Source organism: Heterodontus francisci, unplaced genomic scaffold (genome assembly GCF_036365525.1).
Source record: "Heterodontus francisci isolate sHetFra1 unplaced genomic scaffold, sHetFra1.hap1 HAP1_SCAFFOLD_157, whole genome shotgun sequence".
Taxonomy (NCBI): domain Eukaryota; kingdom Metazoa; phylum Chordata; class Chondrichthyes; order Heterodontiformes; family Heterodontidae; genus Heterodontus; species Heterodontus francisci.
In genome coordinates this window covers 4,231,625-4,259,252 of record NW_027140118.1, presented here as the reverse complement: position 1 = coordinate 4,259,252, position 27,628 = coordinate 4,231,625, and the positions used below count along the sequence as shown (strand labels likewise).

At 42.7% G+C, this 27,628-nt stretch overlaps 1 protein-coding gene across 1 annotated transcript; it reads left to right on the top strand.

Moving 5' to 3' along the window:
* Positions 1-4,591: 4,591 nt before the first annotated feature.
* LOC137358870 (scavenger receptor cysteine-rich type 1 protein M130-like) lies at positions 4,592-26,640 on the top strand. Its single transcript, XM_068025088.1, has 6 exons — positions 4,592-4,668; positions 10,989-11,173; positions 18,637-18,951; positions 21,489-21,803; positions 26,211-26,412; positions 26,559-26,640. The coding sequence occupies exons 1-6, from the start codon at positions 4,592-4,594 to the stop codon at positions 26,638-26,640; spliced, it is 1,176 nt and encodes a 391-aa protein (XP_067881189.1).
* Positions 26,641-27,628: the final 988 nt, after the last annotated feature.

Genomic DNA, 27,628 nt, shown 5'->3' with positions numbered 1-27,628 from the left:
TGGTGCGGCCGCACCTGGAGTATTGCGTGCAGTTCTGGTCACCGCATTATAGGAAGGATGTGGAAGCTTTGGAAAGAGTGCAGAGGAGATTTACTAGGATGTTGCCTTGGATCGAGGGAAGGTCTTACGAGGAATGGCTGAGGGACTTGAGGTTGTTTTCGTTGGAGAGTAGGAGGAGAAGAGGTGACTTAATAGAGACATATAAGATAATCAGAGGGCTGGACAGGGTGGATAGTGAGAGTCTTTTTCCTCGGATGGTGATGGCAAACACGAGGGGACATAGCTTTAAGTTGAGGGGTGATAGATATAGGACAGATGTCAGAGGTAGTTTCTTTACACAGAAGGCGTGGAACGCCCTGCCTGCAACAGTAGTAGACTCGCCAACTTTAAGGGCATTTAAGTGGTCATTGGATAGACATATGGATGAAAATGGAATAGTGTAGGTCAGATGGTTTCACAGGTCGGCGCAACATCGAGGGCTGAAGGGCCTGTACTGCGCTGTAATGTTCTATGTTCTATGAAGCACTAAGGTTGGTCACTGGAAAAGGGGAATTTGAGGGAGTTGACTATTATCAGGCAGAGTTGGTAGGAATGCTGAGGCTCCAGGACTGGGAAGAAGTCACGCAATATTTACATTGCATAACTAGGAGCATCAAGGGACCAGTGAGATTATTGTTGGGCAACTGTAACTCATTCAAGATTACTCGGTAAGCACAGCTGAGGACAGGAATCGGTATCCCGTTGTCTTTCATATATCAGCAGAGTATACAGAGAGACACCAATACATGGGAGATGTATTATCACCAGGGAGATTGAGATCAGGTCAACACACCGTCTATAGTGCATAATGCGAATAGAAAAAAAGCTGGAGATCTATGAGACACATTGTCATTAGGGAGATTGGGAGCATGTCAACACAACATCTATATTATATAATGTTGAGAATGGAAAAACACCTGGAGATCTGTGAGACACATTGTGATCAGGAGATTGGGATCAGGACAACACACCGTCCATAGTATAAAATGTCGAGAATAGGAAAAACACCTGGAGATCTGTGACACACATTATCAGCAGGGAGATTGGGAGCAGGTTAACACACCGTCCATAGTATATAATGTAGAGAATAGGAAAAACACCTGGAGATCTGTGACACACATTGTGATCAGGGAGATTGGGTACAGGTCATCACACCATCTGTAGAATATAATGCTGTGAACAGTAAAAACACATGGAGATCTGTGAAACACATTGTCATCAGGTGGATTGGGAGCAGGTCAAGACACCGTCTCTAGTATATAATGCAGACAATAGTAAAAACACCTGGAGATCTGTGAGGCACATGATCATCAGGGATATTGGGAGCAGGTCAACACACCGTCCCTAGTATATAATGTTGTGAATAGTAAAAATACCTGGAGACCTGTGAGACACATTGTTTTCAGTGGGATTGGGTACCGGTCAAACGACTGACTGCATTTTTAAAAAGCTGAAGCGCTTAGCCAGTAAACGGGAGGACCATTGTTGGAACATCATCAACGGGGAAAAAAATAGGGCACGTCGGCGAGGACAGGTTAGAAGAGAATCAGAACAGCAGGAACTTTGCAAGAAACAGTCAGCACCGAGCTAGGAGGCTGACAGACCGTTGATCTTGTTTTGTTTTGTTTGAGGAAGCTATATATTTTATTGAACAGCAGAAATGCCCAATTACACCTTTATAGAGACTTTGACAGCTGCAGGTGGAAGATTTGCAATAAATTAAAAGGCATCGAAATCTGCCACAGGATCGGAAATTCTTTAATTTAATTTAAATGTTCCCATTCCTTCCCGAAATTTAGATCAGAAAGCTGAATACTCTGAGAGTACCACCACCAGTGTTTGAAAGCAGGTCCATCACCACATTCTTCTCAGGGCATCGACACATGGGTCATCAAAGGTCAGAGCACCATCAGCACAAATTTACAGGGTGATGTGGAAAGGCAGTGGGACTAATTAGACAGCTCTTACAAAGAGACAGCATAGGCACCATTGGCCGAATGGCGTCCCTCTTTGCTGTTTCATTGTAAGATTCTATAAGGGAGAGAACCATCACCACCGCATTCTCAGGCACCTTCACACTGGTAATACATGGGGCCGACGCACCGTCAGCACATGGAGAGAGTGTATCCGGGTTTCAGTGTGTGTATATATGAAAACAATTCTGGATACATTTCAGCCCATTACCAATATTAATTTGTTGCAGAAATTGTATTTTCGCTTTTACGGAAGGAAATCACACATCCCGGTATTACTTCATCTGCAAAGCGATGGGAATAATGACCCTGCATTTAGTTGTATTTGTGTCTTTTCTTTCTAACATTTTCATTCATTTATTGTCCCAGTGAACTCTAATTGTTAACTTCTCATTTCAGGCAGACCTGGGAACAGTCATGCTGACCCTTTAGGTAATCGCCCTTTACTTTCACACTACCTGCTATCTCTCTGCTCTAATCCATCCCATTAAATATTAAGCTTGAGCGACAATCTCAGTACCAGCGGATTAACCTGCTGCCCGGTTGCCAGTCAGAAAGTGAATGTGTCCCTCACAGTGTTGCAAAAGATCTTTAATTCTAGCTGAAAGACGACTGTTGCCTTCATGTGAAGGGATAATAACTGAGGGTCCCTGAAGAGCAGAGTGTGAATGATCAGCTCCACTCACACTGTTACCTAGCTGGAAGTTAACTGCTGCCTTCATGTGGAGGGACAATAACTGAGGGTCCCTGAAGAGCAGAGTGTGAATGATCAGCTCCACTGACACTGTTACCCAGCTGAGAGATGGCTGCTGTCTTCATGTGGAGGGACAATAACTGTGGGTCTCCAAAGAGCAGAGTGTGAAGGATCAGCTCCATTAACACTGTTACCTAGCTGAGAGATGGCTGCAGCCTTCATGCGGAGGGACAATAACTGAGGGTCTCTGAAGCGCAGAATATGAAGGATCAGCTCCACTCACACTTTTTCCTAGCTGAGCGATGACTGCTGTCTTCATGTGGAGGGACAATAACTGAGGGTCTCTAATGAGCAGAGAGTGAACGATCAGCTCCACTGACACTGTTGCTGGTCCAAAGGTTCACCTCACAAATCTGCGCTGACATCGAGATCACATGACCATCCAGCCTCATCTTTATTGGTTGTGCTGGGTGAGGGTGCAATTTCCTCTGCTCTTTCCTGGTGCTGGGATCTCACTGTGTTCCTCCAATCAGTATTGAGCACGTAAAGATGTGATCATTACAGCCACGCCCATCTCCCCACCTCTGCAGGTTAAATCTATTCTGACCTTTTCGCCACACGGTGCCCATTGATGGGAATATCCGGCTGTCTCCCGGTTCCCTGCTCGTTTGCACCGTTTATTAGTATTTCCATCTCTTTTTTACATGTGTAATATTTACTCCGGGTTTTATTAGGGTTCTGAGTGCAGACTGATGTTCCTATCCATTCATGCCTGGTGAATTCGGAGCGTCCGTGCATTGGGATCCTTTGGGTTTAAAACACTATAACCGCTTGACGATATTTCTGATATTTTACAGAGATGGTGAAGCTGAGACTGGTGAATGGGGGCAGTCGGTGCGCTGGGAGAGTGGAGATTCACTACAGGGGACAGTGGGGGACTGTGTTTGGCTCGTACTGGGACCTGCCGGACGCCGCTGTTGTGTGTCGGGAGCTGGGCTGCGGGACCGCGGTCTCTGCACTGGGCTGGGCTCACTTTGGGGAAGGGTCCGGACCCGTTGTGACGAGTGATGTAGAGTGCAGCGGGACTGAGGCCACTCTGCAGGACTGTCAGTCAGCGCAATGGGATCACTATCCCTACTCACACTTCCATGATGCCGGCGTCATCTGTTCAGGTAAAAATCTTTCTCAGTCTCTCATCTCCTGCCGCGGCTGATAGAATCTGGGAAGAAGCAAAAGTAAAACAATCCGGGACGGTCCGGACCTGAAATATCAGATGTTAATAATTCCAGTAATCTCCGGTTAGAATTAATGTTAATATTCGGATCACTGTTTAAAATTATATCATTAGCACCATATTTAATAAAGATTCTCCACCGGCAGCAGCAAATACCTGATACTCAGCACATTTACAATACAGACAGTGCAGTTTCCATTGAGATTTTCCCAAAAGCCGCAGAAAATGATCTGAACCGATGGAAATGTCACAATCTGAATCGAACTCGCCATTCATCAACCCAGCAGCCGCTACCCGGCATGCACTGTCAGACCGGCTGTCCGCCTGCAATGATCGCTTTGCCTCAGATTTGATGTATTACACAGATTGTGAAGCTGAGACTGGGGAGCAGGGGAGGGAGAGGGGTAGGTTTCACAGCCTCGGGGAGCTGAAGTAATGGGTCCGCAGTTATTGTGGGTATCACAAGAGGAAAGTGCGCGTTAAGATCCCACCGCTGCCTGCGCATTGCCTTTTAAATTTTAGGAAATATTGAGAAAGTAAAATGCACAGAATATTAAACAAAGGAGCTAAGATAGTTCCGGAATTAGCTGCAACGATTAAACTCAACACCGTTGAACTATTGGAAGAAAGGAAGCGAGTTTGCCTGAAAACATGGCCAGGAAGGTGGATAGCAGTAGACTTCAGGAGGATAAAGCGAGGCTGGTGAAATGGGCGGACAGGTTGCAGATGTAATTTGATGCAGAGAAGTGTGAACTGATACATTCTGGTTGGAACACGGAGGAGAGGCAATATCACAGAATCACTGAACTGTTAAAGTGCAGAAGGAGACTATTCGGCCCATCATGACTGCATGGGCTCTCTGAAAGAGAAATTCACTCAGTTCCATTTCCCTGCCTTCACTCCATAACTCTGCACATTCTTCCTTTTCATATAACTGTCTAGTTCCATTTTGAATGCTGCAATGGAACCAGTTTGCACCACGTTCTCAGACAAACATTCCAGATCTTTAACACTCGCTGCATGAAAAACTTTTTCCGCATGTCACTTTAGCTTATTTTACCAAATGCATTAAATCGGTGCCATTTCCTTCTCGATCCTTTCACCAGTGGAAACAATTTCTCTCTCCCTACTCTGTGCAGAATCCTCATTATTTTGAATATCGCTGTCTATTCACCTCTCAGCCTTCTCTTCTCCAAGGAAAACAATACAAACTTCTCCAATTTATCTTCATAACTGAAATTCCTCATCCCTGGAACCATTCTCATGAAACGTCTCTGTATTCTCACCAATGCCCTCACATCTTTCCTCACGTGCGGCGCCCAGAACTGGATGCAATGCTCCAGCTGAGGACGAACTAGTGTCTCATACAAGCTCAACATAACTTCCTTGCTCTTGCACTCTATGCACAGATTAATAAAGCCCAGGGCCGTGTATGCTGTATTTAACGCTCTCTCAACCTAGCCTGCCACCGTCAATGAATTATGCACTATTAAACCAAGGTCCCTCTGCTCCTGTATCCCCTTGAGAATTGAACTGTTCATTTTATATTTTATCTTCATGTCAGTCCGACCAAAATGAATCACTTCACATTTCCCTGCATTGAACTTCATCTGCCAACTGCCTGCCCAGTCCACCAACTTGCCAATGTCCGTTTGAAGATCTGCACTATCCTCCTCACAGTTCACAATACTTCCAAGTTTTGTATCATCTGCAAACTTTGAAATTGTGCCCTGTACACCAAAGTTTAGTTCATTTATATATATAGACAGGGACCTGAAGATTGAAGGATACATGGAATTTAGGAAGGGCAAGAAGCTAGGAATAGGTGGAGGGGTAGCTCTGTTAATTAATGATGGTATTAGCGCAATGGTGAGGGATGACTAAGTTCAGGAGACCAGGATGTCGAAGCTGTCGGGTAGAGATGAAAAATCATTAAGGCAAGAATTTGCTTGTCAGAAGTGGTGTACAGACCACCTGACATTAACCACACTGTGGGGCAGGTTATAAATGAATAAAAAATGGCAGCCTGTCAGAAAGGTACAGTGATAATTAGGGGCGGATTTTCGCCGAAATTTAGACTGGAAAAGTCAGATGGGCAGAGATAGCCTAGATGAGGACTGCATAGAATATTCTCGGGATAATTTATTGGAACAATACCTTGTGGAGCCAACCAGAAAGTAGGATATACTAGACCTGGTATTGTGCAAAGAGGTAGGAATAATTAATGACCTCACAGTGAAGGCGCCCCTAGGTAGCAGCGATCATGATATGATTGAATTTTACATTCAGTTTGAGGGAGAGCAGAGTGGGTCCAAGACTCATATTTTAAACTTAAATAAGGGCAATTATGAGGACACGAATGCAGAGCTAGCTAAAGTAAATTGGCAAATCAGGTGAAGGGATAGGTCAATAGAGTTTCAGTGGCAGACATTTCAGGGAATATTTCAGAATACACAATTTCTCACATTTGAACGAGAAAGAAACATTCCAAGAGTGGGTCCCACCATCCGTGGTTAAGGAAAACAGCCAAAGGTCGTATCAAACTTAAAGAAAAAGCCTGTAATTGCGCAAAGATGGGAGGCAGGTCAAAAGATTGGACAGAATATTTTTTTAAAAACAAAGGATGACTAAAAGATTGATAAGGCAAGTAACATTAGAGGACGAGATACGGCTAGATAGATATATAAGGACAGATAGTAAGAGTTTACATATATACATATATTTGTAAAAATAAAGAAAAGAGGTAATAAAGTGAGCGTTGAACTTATAAAATGTGAGTCTGGGGAGTTAATAATGGAAAATAAGGAGATGACAGATGAATTGAACAGATATTTGGCAGCGATCTTCACTATTGAGTATAAAAGTAACATCCCAGTTTTAGCTGTAAGTCGGGAAATGGAAGGGACGGAGGAACTCAAGAAAATTGCAAACACCAGGGAAAAGGTACTGAGCAAATTGTTGCAGCTGCAGGCTGACAAGTCCCCGGGACCTGATGGACTTCATCCTCGGGTGTTAAAAGAAGTGGCAAGTGAGGTAGTTGATGCGTTAATTTTAATTTACCAACATTCCCCAGATTCGGGGAAGGTTCATTTGGATTGGAAAATAGCGAATGCAACTCCTTTAGTCAGAAAAGGAGGGAAACAGCAAGCAGGAAACTACAGGTCAATTAGTTTAACACCTGCCTTAGGGAAAATGTTACAAGCTTTTGTTAAAGATGTTATAGCAGGGCAGTTAGAAACATTCAAGGTAATCAGGTATAGTCAACATGGCTTTGTGAAAGGGAAATCATGTTTCACCAATTGATTGGAGTTCTTTGAGGGAATTACATGTACTGTGGATGAAGGGCAACTGGGAGATGTATTGTACTTAGATTTCCAGAAGGCATTTGATAAGTTGCCACATCAAAGGCTATTGCAGAAAATAAAAGCTCATGGTGGAGGGGGTAACATATTAACATGGATGGAAGATGGGTTAGCTCACAGGAAACAGAGAGTAGGCATAAATGGGTCATTTTGTTGGTTGACAAGATGTAACGAGTGGTGTGCCATAGGGATCTGTGCTGGGGCCCCAACGTTTCACAATTCATCGAAATGACTTAGATGCAGGGACCGACGGTATGCTTGCTAAATTTGCTAATGACACAATGTTAGGTAAGAATGTAACTTGTGAAGAGGACATAAGGAGTCTGCAAACAGCTATAATTAGGTTAATTGAGTGGGCAAAGACCTGGCAAATGGAGTATAATGTGTGGAAGTGTGAAATTGCCCACTTTGGCAGCAAGAATAGAAGGGAAGCATATTATCTAAATGCTGAGAGATTGCAGAGCTCTGAGATACAGAGGGATATGGGTGTCCCAGAGTATGAAACGCAAAACGCTGGTCTGCAAGTACAGCACGGAATTAAGAAAGCAAGGAGAATGTTATAATTTATCGTGAGTGGAATTGAATACAAATGTAGAGAGGCTATGCTTCAGCGACACAGGGCATTGGTGAGACCACATCTGGAATATTGTGTCCAGTACTAGTCTCCTTATTTAAGGAATGATGTAAATGCGTTGGAGGCAGTACAGAGAAGGTTTACTGGTCTAATATCTTGAATGGGTGACCTGTTATCCGAGGAAGGATTTGACAGGCTGGGCTTGCATCCTCTGGAATTTAGAAGAGTAAGAGGCGACATGATTGAAACATAAAATCCTGAGGGGACTTGACAGTGTTGTTGTGGAAAAGATGTTTTCCCTTGTGTGAGAATCTCGAACTAGGGGTCACTGTTTAAAAATAAGGGGTCGCCCATTTAAGACAGAGATGTGGAGAATTTCTTTCTCTCAGAGGGTCGTGAGTCTTTGGAATTCTCATCCTCAAAAAGCAGTTGAAGCAGAGTCTTTGATTTTTTTAAGGCAGAGGTAGGTAGATTCTTGATAACCAAGGGGGTGGAAGGTTATCGGGAGCAGGTGGAAATGCGGAGTCATCAGTTCAAACGTGAACTCATTGAATGGTGGAGCAGGCTCGAGGGGTTGAGTCGCCTACTCCTGGTCCTAATTTGGATGTTCAAAGTGTAAGTTCATATATAACAGGTTATATCTAATACATCCTCTTTATTAATTTTAAACCCCTCTAGTATCTGAATTACCTCCTCTTTAACCATTGCCTGTGTTGCATCTTCTTCCTTAGTAAAGACAGACGCAAAGAATCCAGTTAATACCTCAACTATACCCACTATCTCCATATGTAAATCCACTTTCTGATCCCTAATCGGCCCCACTCCTCCTTTTACCACCCTTTTACTATTTCTCTGTCGAGAGAAAACTTTGGGATTTCTTTTAATGCTAGCTGCCGGTCTCTTTTCAAGGGTACAATTATAAAGTGACTGCAGCCAAGAGTGACCTGGGAGTGTTTCTAATCAAATCGTTGAAGGCAGCATGGCAGGTTGAGAAAGTGGTTAATCGGGCAATGGAATGTTGACCTTTTTAAATAGAGGCATCGAGTACAAAAGTAAGGAAGCTATTTTCAACATTTGTGAAACACTGGGTTCACCTCAACTGGCGTATTGTGTACAAGTCTGGGCACGACACTTCAGAAGAATGTGAATGCTTTAGAATGGGTGTAGAAGGGATTTACAAGGAAGGTTCAAGAGATGAAAGACTTCAGTTACATTGATAGGTTGGAGAAGCTGTGGTTGCTCTCCTTAGAACAGAGAACGTTACGAGTAAATTTGATAGAGGTGTTCAAAATCATGAGTGGTCAAGACAGAGTCGATAGAGAAGAAGAGTTCCTCTTGGCTGAAAGGTCAATAACCAGAGGACACTGTTATAAGGTGGATGGCAAAGAACCAAACGTGACATGAGGAATAAGTTATTTATACAGCGAGTGGTTAGGATCTGGAATGTGCTGCCTGCAAGTCTGATGGAGACAGATTCAATTGTGGCTTTCAATATGGAATTGGACAAGCACCTGAAGAGAAAATCTTTGCATGACTATGGAGAAAGGGCAGAAGCATAGGACTAGCTGAGGTACTCTTACTGAGAACCAGCATGGACACAACGGGCTGAATGGCCTCCTTCTGTGCTGTGAACATTCTATGATTATATGCTGACTGCTGCATCTTGCTGGTCATAAACTGTCTGTCCAGTTTTTAAACTTAAAACTGTGAATGTGGTTTCAAGATAATTAATTTCATATGAAGGGCTTTGAAGGGTGATCATGACAGACAGTAGAAAACTGGGTACAAAACAATCAACAAAGTGTGGTTAAAGGTAGTTATTCAGACTGACAAAAGGTGAGACGTATTATGTGATAATTCATGTCAATGGGTTAGCGCTGTGCAAATGCGTTCTATTGTTTGCTCCATTCCGAAGATTACGGCACACAACATTAAGAAGCGGCTGAGCACACAGCACAAAGCAAACGTTAAGGGCCCGATAATACTGCAGCTGCAGTGCTGAAGATCAGTGCTCTGAAACTGGCGACAACTCTGGCCAAGCTGATCCAGTACAGTTACAGCAGTTACAGCACGAGGATTCAACTGATATGGTGTAAAGTTGCTCAGTTACACACTGCCTGGAAAAGCAGGGAAACACTGACTAGTTTGCACCCAATCAACCTACTCCCAATCAACACCAAATATTTCCTTGTGCTGGGTGTGACTCCCGGAACAGATCACACTGGCATCGTTCCTGTGGCTGCACCCCTGCTGAGTTCCTTGAAAAAGACGGCAGTCCAATAAACTGGACTCGTTTCCAGTGCATTCAAAGATCTCTCATACGTATCTCTCATAAACAAACCTCTATCTTTTTTTGCATTTCCAAGAGCTTTGTTAACATGTATTGATATTTTATTGATTTTTGTATCTGTGCCCCGAAGTCCCATTGCTCCTCGATGCAATTTAGATTATCATTGTCCAAGGAATATGGCTTCTCAGTCTTCCTACCCAAATGTGTAAGTGTACATTTATCTGCATTAAAATTCACTTACAATTTCGTTAACGTAAAGTATTTTGCTCACAATCTGCCTTTGTATTAACTATTGCTCCAAGTAGATGTCATTAGTGAATATTACAATTGTACGTCCCTTTTCTGAGTCGAAATCATTTATGTTAAATATGAACAACAGTACTCCTAGCACCAGTTCTTGTCACACAATACTTCTTGCCCAGTTCTAACTGCTGATACAGAGCATGTTTCTCAGTGACAGTGACGGCGACTGGGGAAGTTATAAATAAATAAAGGAACATTTTAAACATTATAGTTCTGTCACATTATCAGCAGTAGTGATGCAGGAAATCCAGCATAATCAGTTTTGAACAGAATCTGAGAACGAATGTTGCCAGATCTGTGATTAATCAGATGCGAATAGAAATGTAAATATTTGTATTATTGTGATTATTAAAGTATTATGCTAATTATGATACAATATGCTTATTAAGATCACAGATATCCTAGACTAACATCCGGAGACTCTCCATGCTCAGGCAGACTGGAGATCCAGTACGGTGAAAACTGGGGAACAGTGTGTGACCTTGACTGGGATTTGAAAGACGCCAATGTGGTCTGTAGTCAGCTTCAGTGTGGAGTCGCCGTGTCTGTGCCAAGATATGCCCATTTTGGAGAGGGTACTGGCCTCTTACGGACTGATATCTTTGAATGCACTGGAAACGAGTCCAGTTTATTGGACTGCCGTCTTTTTCAAGGAACTCAGCAGGAGTGCAGCCACAGGAACGATGCCAGTGTGATCTGTTCCGGTGAGTACAGACTTACCTAAAAGCAGACAACTTCCTGCTTAATATTGGGAAAACAAAGGAAGGTGGCATTCCCATGTTGCTGTCTGAAAGGTTCATATCTAAACTAGTCATTATAGTTTACTATTACTGCTGAAGGTCTGGTGTAATGTGGTACAAAATACCCACAATTACTGGTAAACAAGATGGTTATAATTCTTAACATTTATTCTGCAAGAAGCAGAATTTTCGCAAGTTTGTTTACCACTGCACCGAATGTATATTTAGAATTGAATATTGGCTGCAACAGTTGGGAGTTGACTAAATGAATATGCACTGGCCTATTTCGATACTTTAATTTGAACACCACGAATGATCCGACATTACAATAGCCTTCTGACCCTCCCTGCCCACGTTATTCTTCTTATCATACAACATTGAAACAGGTCCTTCGGCCCACCGAGTCTATGTCGACCAACAACCACCAATTTATACTAATCCTACATTACCTACCATTCTCGTAGCACCTACCCACAGTAGGGTTAATTTACAATGGTCAACTTACTATCGACCTGCAAGTCTTTCGCTGTGGAATGAAACGAGAGCACGCGGCAGAATCCCACGCATTCACAGGGAGAACGTGCAAACTCCGCACAGACAGCACCCAGAACTGAACCCAGGTCACTGGAGCTGTGATGCTAACCACTGTTCCACTGTGCCCACGTTAACACTTACTGAACGGCAGGGCATAAAAGAACGGCTGTACTCCAGCACTGCTCAGTGCAATCAGGCCAGAAGTGAAAGATTACAAAGTTATTTTATAGAATGTGTGCATTTTACCCGCTAAATATGACAGGATCAGACACATGTCCACATTATCAGTACACAGCTTTCAGTTGCACTAGCCTGTTCGATCATTCAGTTATATCATAGATGATATTTTCTTCAAGTCTCTTTACCTCGCTTTGAACCGGATTCTTTGATACACCGAGCTAACAAAAATGTATCAATATTAGTCCTGAAAATTTAGATTAAATGTAACATCCACCGCTCTTTACTTTCGGGAATGTTCCAGATTTCCACGGTTTTAATAGAAAAATGTGTTTTCTAATTGTTCTCTGAGGCCCAAGTAACTTCTGGTGCTTCGTCAGTTACCTTCCCACCATCAAAATGTCCGAAGTTCGGCTTTTTGCTGATGATTGCATGGTCTTTAGTTCCATTCACAATTCCTCGGATTAAGAAACAGTTCATGCCCACTTCCATCAAGATCAGGACATTATTTAGACTTGGGCTGATAGGTAGAAAGTAACACACTCACCACCTCCGTGTCAGTTAATGACTATTTCCAACAAGAGAGACAATATCATCTCCCCTAGCTATTATAATCAGTGAATTCACTACCACCATCAAATCCTACTGGGTGTTGTCATTGACAAGAAACTGAACTAGACCATTCACAATAATGTAGTGGCGAGTGGAGCAGGTCAGATGATCGGCATTCTGTGGCAAGTAGCTCACCTGCAGAATTCCCAAAGACTTTCCAGCAGCTGGAAGACATAGGCTGGGAATGTGAAAGGACATGACTCTTATAAATTTCAGGGAACCCAGCCACAGTTTGTGTAATCCTTCTTCATAATGAGGGGAGGCAATGGTGTGGTGCTAATGTCACTGGACTAGCAATCCAGAGTCCCAGGCTAATTCTGGGGACGCTGGTTCAATTCCCACCATCGCAGCTCGTGGAATTTAAATTCAGTTAATAAATCTGGAATTAAAAACTAGTCTCAGTAATGGTAACCATAAAACCATTGTCGATTGTTATTAAAAAAAATCTTGTTTAGTCATATCCTTAGGGGATGAAATCTGCCATTGTTACCTGGTCTGGCCGACATGTGACCAGAGACCTACAGCAATGCTGTTGACTCTTGACTGTCCTCTTACATAGCCCAGTTGTGAAAGGTAACGAGACATGAACAATGAATGCTGGCCTTGCCGGCGACACCTACATCAAATGAATGAATAAAAAACAGAAACATTTGAATCCAAAGAATCATTCTAGCATCTTTTATGCTGCACACTCTCCCTGGTCAACATATCCTTCCCAACGCATATTGCCCATAGCTTAACATTGCACCAGTTTTTTTTAGCTGTAGCATCATTTCTCGCCCCTTGTATTCCATTCCACTAGATATAAAGCACAGCATTCCATTGGCTGTTTTGCTTTCCGTTCCTGTAGTTGCCCATGACCCTGAAGTCTCTTTTCCCTGTGCTGCGTCCGGCTTTTCACCATTTAGAAAGTACTGTAATCTTTTTCAGTCCAAATTGGACACCTCACACTCACCAATATTGAAATAGTCATGGAATCTTTTTTTTTTTGTTAAGTTATGCTTAAAATATACATGATTACAAAATGGCTGATGGTTTCTTTCAATGGCAATACTGAGTATGTCAATTATGTGTGGATTTATATTCAGTCATCTAAATCATTAATAAATATGGTGAATAGTTGAGGTTCCTGTGGGACGGCGCCATCACATCCTGCCAGTTGGAGGAGCTGCCCATTATCCCTGCTGTCTTATCTCCTGTCACGAAACTAACGTCCTAAGTAGGTCAATAATTTTCCATAAATTCTATGAGCTTCAACTTTAGCCAACAATCAGTTACGAGGGATTTTGTTGAGTGCTTTCTGGAAGTTCATCTGAATAACATCCATTGAAGTTCCCCTGTCCTCTACTTTAGTTACCTCCACAAAATATTTGATCAGGTTCATCAGGCATGATCTACCTTTTACAAATCCACGCTGGCTCTCTCTGATTAGCTGTAACTTTTCAAGGTGATCAGATACTCCATCTTTAAATGTACACTCTAGCAATTTCCTGACAACAGCTGTTAGGCGAAACAATCTGTAATTCCCTCGGTTCACTCGATAACCTTCTTTAAATAGCAGTGTGACAATTGCAATTTTCTAATTGCTGACCCAGCAGTTTGCTCTCTATCATTAACAAAGTGATGGAAGGTGTTGTTTACAGCGCTATCAAGCAGTACTTACCAATAAACTACTCACTGACGCTCAGTTTGTGTTTGTTCAGACCACTCAGCTTCAGACCTCATCACACCCTTTGTACAAACATGTATGATACAGCTGTATTCCAGCTGAGAGTGACTGCCCTGAATGTCAGGGCAGCATTTGGCCGACTGCGGCAACAAAAAACCTGAATAAAAGTTGTGTCCATGCAAATACTGATGCAAAGTAATTATGTATAATTCCTGCCATTTCCTTATTTTCATTTATAATATCACAACTGTCATTGTAATGAGACCACATTGCTTTTAATGACAATATATTTCTGAAGTTATTGTAAAAGTTTTGTAGCTCTTGCGGTCTGTTTTGTCATCCTTTGCTATTCTTTGTATCTTTGCCATTCACGAAGATCTGTGCATTTATTTTTTGCATTTTTGCATGTTTGTGGTCTCTTTTATATTATGATGTTACTGTGTCTTGCATGCCAGTCCATAACAGATGAGGTTGAGTTTGGAATTGGACCATTCAATGCGGTGGTCTTTAAGTTGAGCTTGCTTGATGGCAAGCTTGTCCCATTCACTGTGTCAGGGACGCTATGGAGAGCGATAAATACCATATTGTCCCTCTAACAGTGACCTGCTCCTCAGTGAATATCTGGCTTTCTCTACTCAAGAAACGCACCATCACCTACTGTGCAGCCAACATACCACGACCAGAACAGCAGTATGGATTGACTTGCCATGATGCACAATAGCTGACCAATCAGTGACAAGAACAATGGCGTGCACTGTCTTATCATGGAATATAATTAAATGACCATTACAGCCAGAACAGGAACATGCAATGACCTATCACTGGTATGATTCTGCCCACATTTCCGTTCTGCACTACATATAAACCGACAGCTTCCACTAGTTCCAATTATTTCTCCAGTATTTCTGACAGTATTTCTAACAACTCTTTTTTCAAGAAAGCAACAACTGTTTTCAGCGCAAATGCACGTAACGTAAAACCGTAAATTGGTTTTACTCAAATGTTGCATCTTCAGTATTCCCTTCCCCTGTAGTGCCTAGATATGCTACAATTACAACTGTGCTCTACCCCCTCACCCCGCCACCCACCAGCCTCCCCTCACCCAGTTACTAGATTAAGGTTCCTGTAACAACCCTATTTATCCTTTATTCTAGGACCCTGATCCCAACCGGATTCAGGTGAATCGCATTCCAACACAACAGTTCTTTAATATCCCAGTACAGGTGCCAGGGTCCCATGAAATGTAACACCTCTTTCCAACAACATAACCTTCAACTACGTGTTCATCTCCCGAATCGTTTCTTTTCCGATGCCAATGTGCAAGCGGCTTGCAAAATAATCTAGAGATTATAATCCTTGAGATATTCTTTTATATTTCAGCTCCTGGTACTCTCTGAAAATAACCTCTTGCCTACTCTTTCCTATGCTGGTGGCCCCTACATGGACCACAACGACTAGATATTTCCACTGTATTCTTGCAATCTGATCTGAGATATCCCTCACTTCGCACAAGTTGGGCAAATATTGTGTGGGTCTCTTAATGCCCTAATTATTGAATCACTTAAAAGTATCACATTATGCTCCACTCCTCCTCCTTTTGAACAGCTTCCTATCCCAATATATCATGCTCAACATTCTGGCTGTTCTTCTGACAGTCTTCATCCTTATCCTCACAAATAGCCAGTACATTGTTCCTGTTGGATAGATTCACTTTCTGCATATCCTCGTTCTCCATTACATCTGGAGTTCAATTACTGTGCACTATAAGCTGCAACAAACTCATTCTGATCCTACTGCTCTCCACAAGGTGTGACTGAAATCTGCAGCAAACTGTCCAATACTCCTATAATAAAAGCAAAATAATGCGGATGCTGGAAATCTGAAATAAAAACAAGAAATGCTGGAATCACTCGGCAGGTCTGGCAGCATCTGTGGAAAGAGAAGCAGAGTTAACGTTTCGGGTCAGTGACCCTTCTTCGGAACTGACAAATAATAGAAAAGTCACAGATTATAAGCAAGTGAGGTGGGGGTGGGGCAAGAGATAACAAAGGAGAAGGTGTAGATTGGACCAGGCCACATAGCTGACCAAAAGGTCACGGAGCAAAGGCAAACAACATGTTAATGGAGTGTTGAAAGACAATCTGTACTAATACTTTGTCTTTCAACACACCATTAACATATTGTTTGCCTTTGCTCCGTGACCTTTTGGTCAGCTATGTGGCCTGGTCCAATCTACACCTTCTCCTTTGTTATCTCTTGCCCCACCCCCACCTCACTTGCTTATAATCTGTGACTTTTCTAATATTTGTCAGTTCCGAAGAAGGGTCACTGACCCGAAACGTTAACTCTGCTTCTCTTTCCACAGATGCTGCCAGACTTGCTGAGTGATTCCAGCATTTCTTGTTTTTATGTCCAATACTCCTCTTACTCCCGTTGGATTTTCTCCAATTGCCACATCAGCTCTATGACCCTGAGCCAGAGAGTTTCTAGGTGGAGACATCTACTACAGACATGTTCTCTCGGGACAGTTCAGTTACCCACAAATTCCTATATCCAGAGAAAAAACTGCTGTGCCAGAACTTAGTCTGTCTTTATTTTAGAGGTAAAATTATGTGCAGTTGCTTTTTAGCTTGAAAGCTACTTTACTGGTTAGCTAACGCCAAAACACTAAGCACTCACCAATTAACTTAATACATATTTGCAACTTACCCACACCCTGTCATACTCTGACAGAACAATTGCTTCACTGAATGAGTTTTCCCCTCTATTTGTCTGGTGTCTGCCTCTTTCAATAGGCTTTCATGCTTCTGGCTGTGGTGCTGTTTTAAATCGGTGACTCCACTCACTTACTCAAGCTTAACAGACAAATCAAAGCACCTCCATCCAACCCCAGGCCCTCTACTATCTAGGAGGACATGGACCGCAGGTGGATGGGAACACCACCACCTGCAAGTTTCCCTCCAAGGCAAAAACCATCCTGACTTGGAACTATATCGCCATTCCTTCCCTGTCGCTGGGTCAAAATCATGGAACTCCCTTCTGTGGGTGGAGCGAGAGCACTTGGACAGCAGAGGTAGAAGAAGACGGCTTACCACCATCGTTGCCACGACAATTAGGGATGGATGGTAAATGCCAGCCTAGCCAACACCCTATCCCCTGTGAAAGAATTAAAAAAAAATTCCCCCTCTGCACCTAATTCTTACTCTTAGCAAATTCCAATTTCCAAACGTTGTTCCTAATGAATTCAATCAACATTGTGAACAATGGTTACTCTCTGTGCCTTACCAGAAGTTTAATCTCATCGGTCTTTTCAGGAACATTCAAGTTGCAACGGTAGAGACAGTTTCCAGCTCACAGTAATTATCTCCATTCGGACAATCACTGCTGATTGATTACTTACTACCAACCTGACTTGCACTGTTAACTGCTAATAGTGAACTGCCTTGCAACTTTTTTTGAATTTCAAGTTAAATTCTAAATGTCAAGGCTAAAGTTCAGTCTTACCCAAAAATTGCCACATTCTAAAGTTCCACTCTGTTTACAACAGATGCAGCTAAAGGTACAAATTATGCTTGCACACTTTGCCTTAACTCTAACTACCTTACAGCGTTGCAGAAGAACATTCCGTATGCGGACAAGTGCATTTCAAAATGAAGGGCCTGACAACGGTTTCAAGGGCAAATAGCGTTGAGCAATAACTGCCACATCTGCCAGAGATGCCCACATCCCTCATAAAGAAAAGCAGCTCCTAAATGGCCTTGTTTGATATTCGTTCTTCTAGTCTTCTACAGCTCATCTATCAAACCCCTTAAACATTCTAAACACATCAACTAGATAAGCTGTACTTCTTCTAAACTCAATCTGCGACAAACAAAGTTTATGCAACTTGCCTTCAGAATGTAACACTTTAAGCATTGTTGTCATTCTAGTGACTCTGTCCTGCACCACCTCCAAAGCCAATGGTTTTGTGAAGTGCGGTGCCCAAAAGCGACAACAGATACAACAGAAACATCACATCCTTCTGAGTTTTATATTCCAAGACAAAAGAGATAGAGACCAACAATCGATTAGCGTTTGCAAGAAGACCTGTTAATTGTTGAGTGTTCAGCCAACTTCTTCACGAGGCCCTGTAGTAAGTATTGCGATGAAAGGACACAAACCTGAAACATAACTCTCTTGCTCTCTCCACAGATACTGCTAGCCCTGCTCAGTATTTCCAGCATTTTCTGTTTTATTTCAGATTTCCAACATCCGTAGTATTTTGCTTTTGATCTGCTGTGGTAATTTTAATTGTTTTGAATAGATAATTTGTGTAAAGTATGGATAGATGATCGTGGTAGATAAGATTCAACTTTTTTACCCATTCTCTATTTTGCTGTTTCTATGCGGAGAATGATTTATAAATTACTTGGATCTGGATTTGTTTCCAATACAGGGAAATATGGACCTCGATTGGTTGATGGGATGAACAGATGCTCTGGCCGGGTGGAGGTGCTACATGGAGACCAGTGGTGGACGCTGTGTGACCTTTACTTTGATGTGGAAGACGCCAACGTGGTCTGTGAGCACCTTCAGTGTGGGGCAGTAAACTCAATCCCGAGAGGAGCTCACTTTGGAAAGGGAACCGGTCCAGTGTGGAAGGAAAATTACAGGTGTCGGGGGAACGAGACACGATTGTGGGATTGTCCTGTTTCATCCTGGGAGCAGTTTAGCTGCTCACATGAAAATGATGCCAGTGTCATCTGTACTGGTGAGTCATCTCAGTCAATTGAACTGAAATACACCAACTGTTCTACTGTCAAGCATCATTGACTATTTCCACAGGTCGCTGATTCACTAGTTTTTCTGATCGCATGCTTCCTTTGACACTAAGATCCAAAGACGTGTTTGTGGGTTTATTAGAAATTACAAATGAATCCAAGAGTTTCAGTCCAATAAACATTGAATACATACAATGTCCTGTTCTTAGTAATTCTCGTCATATAATATCTCTTTCCGGGTAAATCTGGGGCATTATTCAAGGGCTATAGAATCAGCAATTTGCTCTCAGCACCACTGCCATAGAATGGAGATGTTGCTCGAGCATTGAAACTGTTATTAATGTTGGCAGTTAAAATATGAATTATCATGGAATTCTCTGCAAAGATCAGCTGTACAATAGAAAACACTGTGAACTTGTTTCCAGATAAGTAGTGAGATAAATTTGAATTTCTATTACACCAAGTGCAATAAAATGATAGTGAGTGAAGTAACTCGTTATTTCACTAATGTGTTATTTCTTTGATTATTTAACAAACTTGATGTAAATTACAATTCTCCCAGTTTCCAGGATTACATTTATCCATCAATCAGCTTCCTCATATAACAGATTATCTGTTCAGTTATTAGATCACTGTACGTGGGACATTGCTCAACACAAACGTTCTCCCACGTTTCACAATTTAAAACATAGGTAATAAAAACAGTAAGTGCTGGAAATATTCAGCAGATCTGGCAGCATGTATGTTGAGATAAACAGTATCGATCTTTCAGTTTGCGGATCTTCCATCGGAACATAGAGATTTAACATGTTTATAATGAAAGGGGAAAACAAGGAAAGAACGAAAGGAACCATCTGTGATATGGAATAAGACAGGAGAGATTAAATGGCAAAAGGGACAATGCAAGGCAAAAAGATATGGAATGGGTCAAGTATAAAGCACATTTATAGAGGTGGTCTACATTGGAAGGCAAAATATCGTCCCAAAAGAAGGAAAAGGGGGAGGGAATCAGACCTGAAATTGCTGAACACAGTGTTGAATCCAAACGCTGTAAAGAAGCTCGTGGGAAGATGAAGGGCTGTTTCTCAAACTTATGTTAACCTTCATTGGAATTGTGTAGGAGAAAGCGGAGGGAGAGTTCAGAGTGGGAGTGGAATAAAGAATGAAAATGACAGGCAACCAGAAGCTGAAGGTAAAGATTGCAGACTGAACAAAGGTGTTTTGCAAAGTAATCACTCAACTGTGTTTGGTCTCCCGATGTACAGGAGACAGCATTATGATCTGTCAATACAGTAAATGCAGTGAAAGTACAAGTAATCGCTGTTTCACTTGGAAGAGGTGCTTGGAGGCTTGGATGGTAAGAAAGGTAGAGGTAACAGGGCAGTGGCAGCATCTCCTGCGCTTTCATGGAATGTTCCTGTGGGAAAGGGTGTTGAGAATGATTGAAGAGTGCATCAGGGTACCACAGAGCGAATGGTCCCTTCAGAATGTTAAAAGTGGAGGGAAGGGGAAGATGTGCTTGCTCGTGGCATCACATTCAAGGTGGTGGAAATGGTGGAAGATCATCTATTGAGTATGGAAGCTGGTGGAATGGAAGGTGAGGAGAAGCAGAATCCTATCATGGTTCTGGGAGGGGGGAAAGGGTGAAAGCAGAAGTATGGAAAATGGAATGGACGTGCTTGAGGGCCCAATCAACCATGGTGGGTGGATGATGAGGTGAGGAGAGTCCTTGTTTGAGGAAAAAGGAAGACATATCTGGAAGCACTGGTATGATCAGTTGCATCACCAGACAGATACAATGCAGATGGAGAAAGTGGAAGAATGTGATAGAGTCATTAGAGGAATCGGGGTGTGTGGAATCATAGACAAGGTAACTGTGAGAGTCACTGGAGTAACTCTTTATACTGGTTAATAGCCTATCCCCAAAATCAGAGACAGTGATGTTGAGGAAGGGAATGGAAGAGTTGAAGATGAACCATGTGAAGATAAGGAGGCGAAATTGGAAGAATCGTTGATGATATTTTCAGGTCCAGGCGAGAGCAGGAAATATCAGTACATGTGGAGAGGGGAACGACCTTCAGTCCCTCGTGTCAGTCACCTGTCAGCATTAGTGACTACAAATCAAAAGTGTTTCATTGCTTGTGAGGTAATTTGAGACTTCATCGGATGCATTATGTCAACTTAAACTTGTCTGTTTCTCTCCATATGGAAGAAAAGGAACTGTCATCTGTCAGGAGCCATTTAGAGCCCCTGCTCCTCCCTTCGGTCTCATCACTTATCAATAGGCGGTATTTGCCACGCTCAACCACAGTTCATTTTACCTTTTTTGCTCAATTTAGTCAGTGCAAGATATGTCATTAAAATGTATTTACTGAGAAAACGTAATGGTGAAGAAGATCTTCTGACAAGCCGTCTGAACAATGATGACAGAAACAGTAACCATTCAAATTAATAACGTTTCTGGTGGCAGTAAGTTATGAGATGTTTTGCTTCAGTTTCATCATTCTCAATGTGTTTCATATCGTAGATGAAAATTGGTCACTGAGGCTGACTAACGGGGCAAGCCATTGTGATGGGCGAGTGGAGATTTACTACACCGGCAGCTGGGGGAGATTGCAGGATAGACACTGGACCCTGAATGATGCCAACGTGGTCTGTACACAGCTGGGCTGCGGTGAAGCGACAGCCAGTTATAACTATTCAAAGGATGGAAAGAGTGAAGGACCCGTCTGGGTGAATGATGTCCAATGTGAAGGAAACGAATTGCAGCTCCAGAACTGCAGCTTATTCACATTGAATTCGTCTCTGACTGACAGTATGGATGTCGGGGTCCTGTGTGCAGGTGAACAAATTCTTCACCGTTTTTACAAAAACATAAAAGTGAAATGTCTAATCTGCTCAGAAAATTCGTAATATAGGTCATTTGTTCCTGGGTGTCTCAAACCAGTAATTTCATTCAGGTAGTGGGGGTGAGGATGGTGGGCGCTGGGGGATCTGGGGCTGGATGGGGGTGGTGTGCAGAGAGAGAGAGGACACGGGCACAATTAAGCAACAAGAACTTTTTATGACAGAACTTTCAGTAAACACCTACATTACAAAGAGTTTATCAGGAGTGTAATCGGACAGAAAACTGACACAGAGCCAAACAAAGAGATGTTGGAGTGAGTGACTAAATTCTTTGGCAGAAGGTTGGATTTGAAGAGCCGGAGACACAGAGATATGTCGGGTGGAAATTCTGACCTGGTGGGTTAGATGGTTAAAGGCAAGACTGAAAGTTGTGGAGATGGAAGTGGGTGATGGACAAGAAGCTGGATTTGGAGAAAAGCAGAGCTCTTGAAATGATTCAGGCTGGAGGAGGTTATACTGATGGCAGGGGGAGAGCATGAAGGGTCTAAACATGAAGATCATAATTGAAAACTCGAGGCATTGGTGGCAGGGAAACCAGTCTACATCAGTGAGTACAGTGGCGCTCCTGAGAGAGGCTTCATGTAGGACAGGCAACAATGCTTCGGATGAGCTGATGTTTATGGAGGGTGCAGGACGGGTGATGGCCCAGGAGAACATTAAAATAGTCGGTTCTGCAGGCAACAAAGCATGGGTGAGCATTTCAGCAGCAGATGGGCTGAGGCAGGAATGGAGCTGAAGGATGATAGAGGTGAAAGATAACGCCCTTGTGATAAATAGAATATGGAATTGGAATCTCAGCTCTGGTATCAAATCCGGCGCCGAGCTTGCAATCAGTTCCATTGTACAGTATATAAGTGGAGGTAGCTGTGTGGGATTTGAGCTGGTGTAAGTTTCATTAGGCTGTGTATAAAAGTAGACAGATGTTTCAGACTCGATGCTTGAAAGTTCCATTGTGCAGCATGTCAATGCGGGCATATGTTCCAGGGATGTTGCATTATGCTGAATGTAAGTATGGACATATGCTTTGGGGTGGTTCCAACGAACATTTATTTACCAATGACAGAGTGGAACTTACAATATATGAGACAGTTAATGATTCAGATTTGATACCGTTTGTTTACAGTAAGTATTTGCTTCGGACACAGCGGAAATCAATGTATTCCAGCGTTTCACGTCAGAGGTTTACAGTGCTGAATGGTTATTACACACTCAGTCACTGGACACAGTGGAGTATTTCATCTTGTTCTTCAGTTAGGTAGATGTTCAGCTCCACCCAGCATTTATGTCCACCTACAGAAGCCATGTGTCTTCTCCTTGTCTTCTACTTCTCTATCTGATGGGTCACATCGCTGATTTTTATTCTCCAAAGTGCCTGACGCAATTAGTCCAATCATTTTTCTCCACGCCAGTTTAAATACTGGTTTGCTGCTCAACCAGAAGGTCTACACATCTGGATTTCAATTGTCCAGAGGACATTTCCTGATCCTGTCCAGTATTTTGCAGAGAGATCTTGTTTTCTATCCTCTTTGGTCCGGTCCAACAGTCATATATTGACATAATTAGTAGTTTAGTACATTGATCTTTTACAGACAATAGCAATTGCTAATGTGCCTCACAAGTTTTGTTTGCTCATTGAAAATAATAGCACCAGCCTGTCTGGACAGAGAGGTCTGCATATTCTCTGTTCAGACATGCGGTTTACGTTTCTCAAATTACACAAATACCTTCATTGTCAAAGGCAGATTCCCATCCTTGCAAAAGTAAGTGATTCTTTTATGCAATTAATATTAAATTGATTTATGATAATTTTATAATCAACGCAACCCTAGAACATAGTTCTACACGAAGATACTGCATATTGTAAGGCTGATGTTCAAGGGTAGAACTTGTAGACATTACATTCTCCAGTATGAAGTGAAAGAAATATGTAGGGTGGATTAAACAAATTCTGGCCTTGCCAGTGGCACCCACATCCCCTGAAAGAATCAAATAAAAAACCAGAAAGGCACGGTGACATCTGGTGAACTATCTGGTAATATAATACTGAATGGATCAATTGCATAAAGCATCATCGGGTCCAACTGTTCTTCACTAAAACCACGCGTTAGTCAAATATCATCCAGGAAGGCAAAGAAAATGCAAAGCATATCTTCTCCATCACAAATCTTCCTCCTGAACCACTCCCCTGCCTCGTCCACCCTCAAATCCAAAAGTAAGTGAGAGGAGCTCGTGGATTTTTTGTTACAAAGTTCAAAAATGTCAGTTCAGTCGCCTTCCACTGCTTCCCTTTCTTCCCCAACCCACCAGGCCTAACTTCCTATCAATTCCCCACCCCCACCCCGTACCATCACCCTGATTTGGCATTTCTTGTTTCTCTCCAAGAATTCCCCACGCTCTCTCTGTACCTGTGCTGTTGATGAAATCCACATATTGCTGCCTGCACCTTATTTCTACTAAACTGCCGAACACACACATTCACTTCCTGGTCCCCATGTTAGCTGACAATATTAACGATTCTCTCTCTCTCTCTCTCGCTCTCTCGCTCTCTCTCTCTCTCTTTCTCTCTCTTCATGCTCAGCCCCATGTCCTTCAAATCAGCAGTCATCAACCTCTCCTCAAAAAGGAGCCATTGACCACCTGTCCATGCAAATTACTGCCCCGGCTCCAACTGTTCATACCTCGCCAAAGTCTTTGAATGTGTTGACGCCACCCAAATCCATGCTCATCTTTTATGGAGTTGCATGTTTTAATTTCTCAAATGACCTCCTAAGTGATTGTAACAAATGTAACCGGTGCCTTCTGATCATTCTTGACTTGCATACAGCTTTTGATATGAGTGATCATGGAATTCTGCTCCAAGCCCTTTCCATTAACACCCAGCTGGTTCCAGTCTTATCTATACGGTCATAGTCAGAAATTTATCTGCAATGGCTTCTCTTCCCGCTCCTGCAAAGTCGCCTATCGTGTCACCAAAGGATCTATCCTTCGACAACTCATTTCTCATTTACATGCTGCCTTTCAGTGACATCCGCAAACACAGCCTCAGTTTCCACATGTAGCTCACAGTATCCAACTCGACCTCACATCCAACTCTCGTGATCCCTCCACAGCCTGTACACTGTCAGAATTCCTGTCTGGCTTTCAGTACTGCATTAGCAAAAAATTCCTCAAACTCAGTATTAAAAAGATACAAGCCATCAGTCCCCATCGCATCTCTTCCCTTGCCACAAACTCCATTCCTTTCCATACCAACAGTGTGCTACTCAGCCAGACTGCTTGTGACCTTTGTATTATATTTGACCCCGAGGTGAGTTCTCTATCACATATCCAAACAATGATTAACACTGTCTATTTTCACCTCCATAACATCACCCTACTTTGCCCTTATCTAGTATTGTCGATTGCTTTGTTCCCTCTCAGCTCGATGATTCTAATGCACTCCTGGCTGGCTTCCCTAGTTACAACCTCTGCAAAATCTGCTGTCTCGACCAAGTGCCACTTAGCCATCTGCCCTGTGCTGACTGACCTACATTGTTCTGCAATGCGCGATTTTAAAATTCTCATCCCTATTTTCAATTCCCTTCTTGACCTCACAGCTCCTGTCTTTGCCATCGGTTCCAGTCTGACAGCTCTTAGTTCTGGCTTCTTGAGCATTCCTGAGTTTAATAGCACAGCATCTTCGGCCGTGTCTCTAGCTGCGGAGGTCATACGCTGTAGAATTAATTCCTTAAATCTCTCTGCCTGGCAACCACTCTTTCCTGCGTTAAGACGCCCCATAAAAACTAACTCTTTGACTTAGCTTTTGGTTATCTTATATATATTAAATATATTCTTAGGTGTTCCATGTTAAAATGTCTTTGACATCACTCCTGTATCGTGCCTTGAGATGTTTTATCACATTAACGGCGCTAGATAAATGCAATTCACTTGTTATTCGAAATCAAGGAAATAGGAGATGGCAGTAAATGTCCGTCCAAGGTACCAAATAAGGGCAACATACATGGACCAGGAACAGATACAGTTATAGTACATGAGTATAAATTGACTGTTAATTATGTGAGTGAATGCCTGTACAACAACGCACATAATGTTTAAAACATAAAAGGGGAACTGGAGACCATAACTTGTCAAAGTCAGATGTAGAAGGTTAACTGAACCATTTCTGTTCTTTACAATCAATGTAAGAAGTAGTGTAAACAATTCAGTTGAAAAGTTTTATTTACCTGTCAACGGCACATTTAACGAGTTCTTTTTTTCAGCTGGTGATGGTACAATGAGTTGTATTGAGTGATGAGGTGAATGTGTATTGAAAGTATAATCCTCCTGTGCTATTGTCCAACAGAACACGCGCAGTTAAGGCTGTCTGACGGTGGAAGCCCATGTACTGGCCGAGTGGAGATTTATTACAATGGGACATGGGGCTCAGTTTGCGATGATTCCTGGGATCTGGCGGACGCTGACGTGGTTTGCAAACAGCTGGGTTGTGGAAAGGCATTGGACATGGCACTTCCTACATCTTGTGGACCAGGCTCAGGGCCAGTTTGGTTGGAAGAACTGAAGTGTTCCGGTAACGAATCATTTCTCTGGGAATGTCCCTCAGCATCGTGGGGTAACCACGACTGTTCTCATAAAGAAGATGTGAGGATCATGTGTTCAGGTAACGGTGCTTCCATGTGCCCATTTTCCGTAGTGTTGTGCACGTGGCTTCACAGGGAAGATATTACATCGAAAGACATGCAATGGACAGCACAGAATCTGGCCATTCGGCATAACTGGTCAATGTGGTGTTTATGTTGCCCACGAGTATCACCCCACATTATACAGTATACTTATACAGTAAATGGAAAAGTCCTGGGGAAAATTGATGTCCAGAGAGATTTGGGTGTTCAGGTCCACTGTTCCCTGAAGGTGGCAACGCAGGTAAATAGAGTGGTCAAGAAGGCATACGGCATGCTTTCCTTCATCGGACGGGGCATTGAGTACAAGAGTTGGCAGGTCATGTTACAGTTGTATAGGACTTTGGTTCGGCCACATTTGGAATACTGCGTACAGTTCTGGTCGCCACATTATCAAAAGGATGTGGATGCTTTGGAGAGGGTGCAGAGGAGGTTCACCAGGATGTTGCCTGGTATGAAGGGCGCTAGCTATGAAGAGAGGTTGAGCAGATTAGGATTATTTTCATTAGAAAGACGGAGGTTGAGGGGGGACCTGATTGAGGTGTACAAAATCATGAGAGGTATAGACAGGGTGGATAGCAAGAGGCTTTTTCCCAGAGTGGGGGTTTCAATTACTAGAGGACACGAGTTCAAAGTGAAAGGGGAAAAGTTTAGGGGGGATATGCGTGGAAAGTTCTTTACGCAGAGGGTGGTGGGCACCTGGAACGCATTGCCAGCGGAGGTGGTAGATGCGGGCACGATGGAGTCTTTTAAGATGTATCTAGACAGATACATGAATGGGCAGGAAGAAAAGAGATACAGAACCTTAGAAAATAGGCGACATGTTTAGAGAGAGGATCTGGATCGGCGCAGGCTTGGAGGGCCGAAGGGCCTGTTCCTGTGCTGTAATTATCTTTGTTCTCTTTGTTCTCACATTACTGCATCTAACCCTCTTTGCATATCCACATACTTCTTTTTCCGTCATGTACCGATACAGCTTTACCTGAAAGGCATCACTGCTAATCACCTCAACAATTGCATGTGTTCGGAATTCAAAATTCAAACCACTCCCTGGGTAAAAATAAAAAAGTTCTCCTGAATTTCT